The sequence below is a fragment of the Amphimedon queenslandica genome, unplaced genomic scaffold (assembly GCF_000090795.2).
Source record: "Amphimedon queenslandica unplaced genomic scaffold, v1.1 AMPQUscaffold_13170, whole genome shotgun sequence".
In the NCBI taxonomy this organism is placed as follows: Eukaryota; Metazoa; Porifera; class Demospongiae; order Haplosclerida; family Niphatidae; genus Amphimedon; species Amphimedon queenslandica.
In genome coordinates, this window is record NW_003546594.1 from 93,910 (window position 1) to 96,628 (window position 2,719).

Sequence of the window (2,719 nt, forward strand, 5' to 3'; positions counted from 1 at the left end):
CCATAGTTTTTTATTGTTGTGTTATAGATTATGATCCAAGGCTATAATTCTTCTGATGATTATCTCATTAATTATGGCCACAGTTACAGTAAGTATTTTCTTTACTCGTTATTATAAGTTACGTATATCACATTGTAGGAAGATTGAAGCTTAAATATTCAAATTGTTTTGCCTTGTTGAACACTATTAATCTTGAGCATTTCTATTGTAGTTTTTAATTTGGCTTTACGCTGAAAGATGTTTGACATTTTATCATGTTATGATTAAGGAAAAATGTTATCTTTTTACACGTAGATCTAATTAATAAAAGGTATAGTTCTTAGTATAGGTGTTCCTCCTGTCCCTACGGCCTCTTGAAGGCCTGGCTCTTGGAATATTATTATACTAAAGTGAAATGGAGAGAGTTGATTAAAATGGTACTGCAGAATATTTCTAAATCTTACAATTTGACAATTAACTTGGCGAAGTTGCCAAATGATGTTTTGTCTCTGCTGCTGCAGAGCTGCCATTCCTGGTGGAGTTGCAGGAGGTGGCAGGCATCCAGGTAAAGGGATTGCTACTGGAGGTGGCGAGCCTCCTGGAGGTGGTGGTGGAGGCCCTCCAGCTACTGGTAGTGCTGGAAGTGGCAGGCCTCCAGCTACTGCCGGTAGTGCTGGTTGTGGTGGCGGGCCTCCTGGAGGTGGTGGTAGAGGCCTTCCATCTCCAGCTACTGGTGGTGCTGGAGGAGGAGGGCATCCAGCTACTGCCGGTAGTGCTGGTGGTGGTGGTGGGCCTCCTGGCGGTGGTGGCGGAGGCCCTCTATCTCCAACTACTGGTGGAGGAGGAGGAGGAGGAGGAACTCCATCATTCTCATCATAATCCATAAACTATCAAAAAATAAGAAAATATATTAATGGCTAATGTAAGTTTGTAACTGAACTGACTTGCTTCTTTTTCAAAAAAGTTGCAAGACTTCATTAATAGTTTAGTTGAGAGCTGTATTCAGACTGCAGATATTGCCGGAAAAATGGCACTTGAAGCTGAATGTAAACTTAAGTAGTTTCAGAACAGGAAATAGATTTTAGTAATGCATGGTAAAAATGATTAATTATTATGAGCTAGGCTATGAATATAATTAATGATTCAAAAATTCAAAAAAAATGATTGTATAAAAACTGTTTTTATAATGCAGGTCTTGCTTTGTTCCTTATTTCAAAATTCTTTTCTTCAAGTAATGAACTGATACCAATGGAAAGATTATAATTATCAATAAAAAGAATTATTAATTTATAAAAACTAATAAAAAGTATGAAAACAAATAAATAAAAAAATTTCTATTAAAGTAGGGTGGTCAAAAAAGGAAAGAAACAAGGGGGTTGAGTTTAACCATAATAACAATTCTTAGTTCAATTATTATTAATAAACTGTTATGAATAAAAAAATTGTTATTCATAAAAATAATACAAATATTTCAACCCTACTTTGCAGAATTTTATGGAGTATTGATTCCTTTAACATGACAAATTTTTAATAAAAGAATGACAACCCAACTGCTTAGTTTCAGCCTACACAAGCGTGGCCAGTCCAATGACAAACCTATGAAGGACAAAGATTAATTTTTAATTTTGTATTGTGGTACTGAATCACAAGCATTAAAGAATGTAATAGCAAAATAACTAATCCATAATTTAGATGTTTTAATTGTAATGACACGTAATCTATTCAATCAATAATTGCTGAAAGGCTTAGTTATATCTATGACAATATTTATTATTAATTTACATCATTGCAATGTATAGTAGAGCAATCAAGAGGTATACCTATATATATATATATATACAAAGACAGATTATTATTAAGTTATAATTCTATCCACATTTTATTAGAATATCATTTTCTGCAAAGTATTGTTGAAATTTTTGTATTATTTTTAGGAATAATTTTTTTATTCATCACAGTTTATTATTATATAGGCGGTAGCCTATATGTAGGGTTGAGGCTGATTTTTCAAGATGGCGACCAAATTTATAATTTTCAAACGCTTTTATCTCTTTTATCTTACCTTGTACAGCCTTATAAACCGCTTAGATAAGTTCTCCTTCGCTGAGCAATTCTCTTGGTACCTTTAAAGTGGAGTGTAATGTAGCGATAGCAATTCTGGAGAATAGGCCCAAATTCAAATTTCTGCAAAATTATTCAGACTTTTTCTTCTTTCTTTCATCTTTCTTCTATCAACACGGAAATCTTTTAAACTAGAGAATGGCTTGCAATGGCTTTTACATCATTCCTTTGAGCTTGGGTCAAGGACAAGACAAGTGCTTGTATTATCTTAATTAGTTTAAGTTTAAAAACTAATTATTTGGGCGTGATTTATCACACCCCTCTGTTTCAGACGCCATTTTAAAATTAAATGCGCATGCGCAAAGTTTCCATAGCTACATTACTGTGTGGTAGACTGCTCGCTTTATTCTTCTCTCGGTCTTTGCTGAGGTTAGACTTACTTGCAAGGAGTACCCACTGCTCAGACTAAGAGAACACCAGTTCTTTTAAGAGCTAATAGGTAAGTAATTCATTAATTTAACTGTTAAATTTAAGGTTCATTTTAAACTAGAGGTTACAACTGCTCAGTATTAGCTAGTCAAGTTATTTCATAGTAGTTAGCTGCTTTTGAAGTACTGTGTTGTATTCTTTTTGGTACTGCAAAAAATTGAGATAAGTGTTTTACAATGATAAGTAGCAG

The 2,719-nt window shown here is 33.9% G+C and overlaps 1 protein-coding gene across 1 annotated transcript; it reads left to right on the forward strand.

The window, feature by feature from the left end:
* The first annotated feature begins 477 nt into the window (after positions 1-477).
* On the forward strand, positions 478-858 carry LOC105313942 (translation initiation factor IF-2-like). The gene has a single exon (XM_011407771.1). It carries the CDS (start codon positions 478-480, stop codon positions 856-858), a length of 381 nt encoding a protein of 126 aa, XP_011406073.1.
* The last annotated feature ends 1,861 nt before the right edge of the window (positions 859-2,719 follow it).

Coding starts and splice junctions, on each gene's coding strand:
- LOC105313942 (XM_011407771.1), top strand. CDS start 478: ATGTTTTGTCTCTGCTGCTGCAGAGCTGCCATTCCTGGTGGAGTTGCA.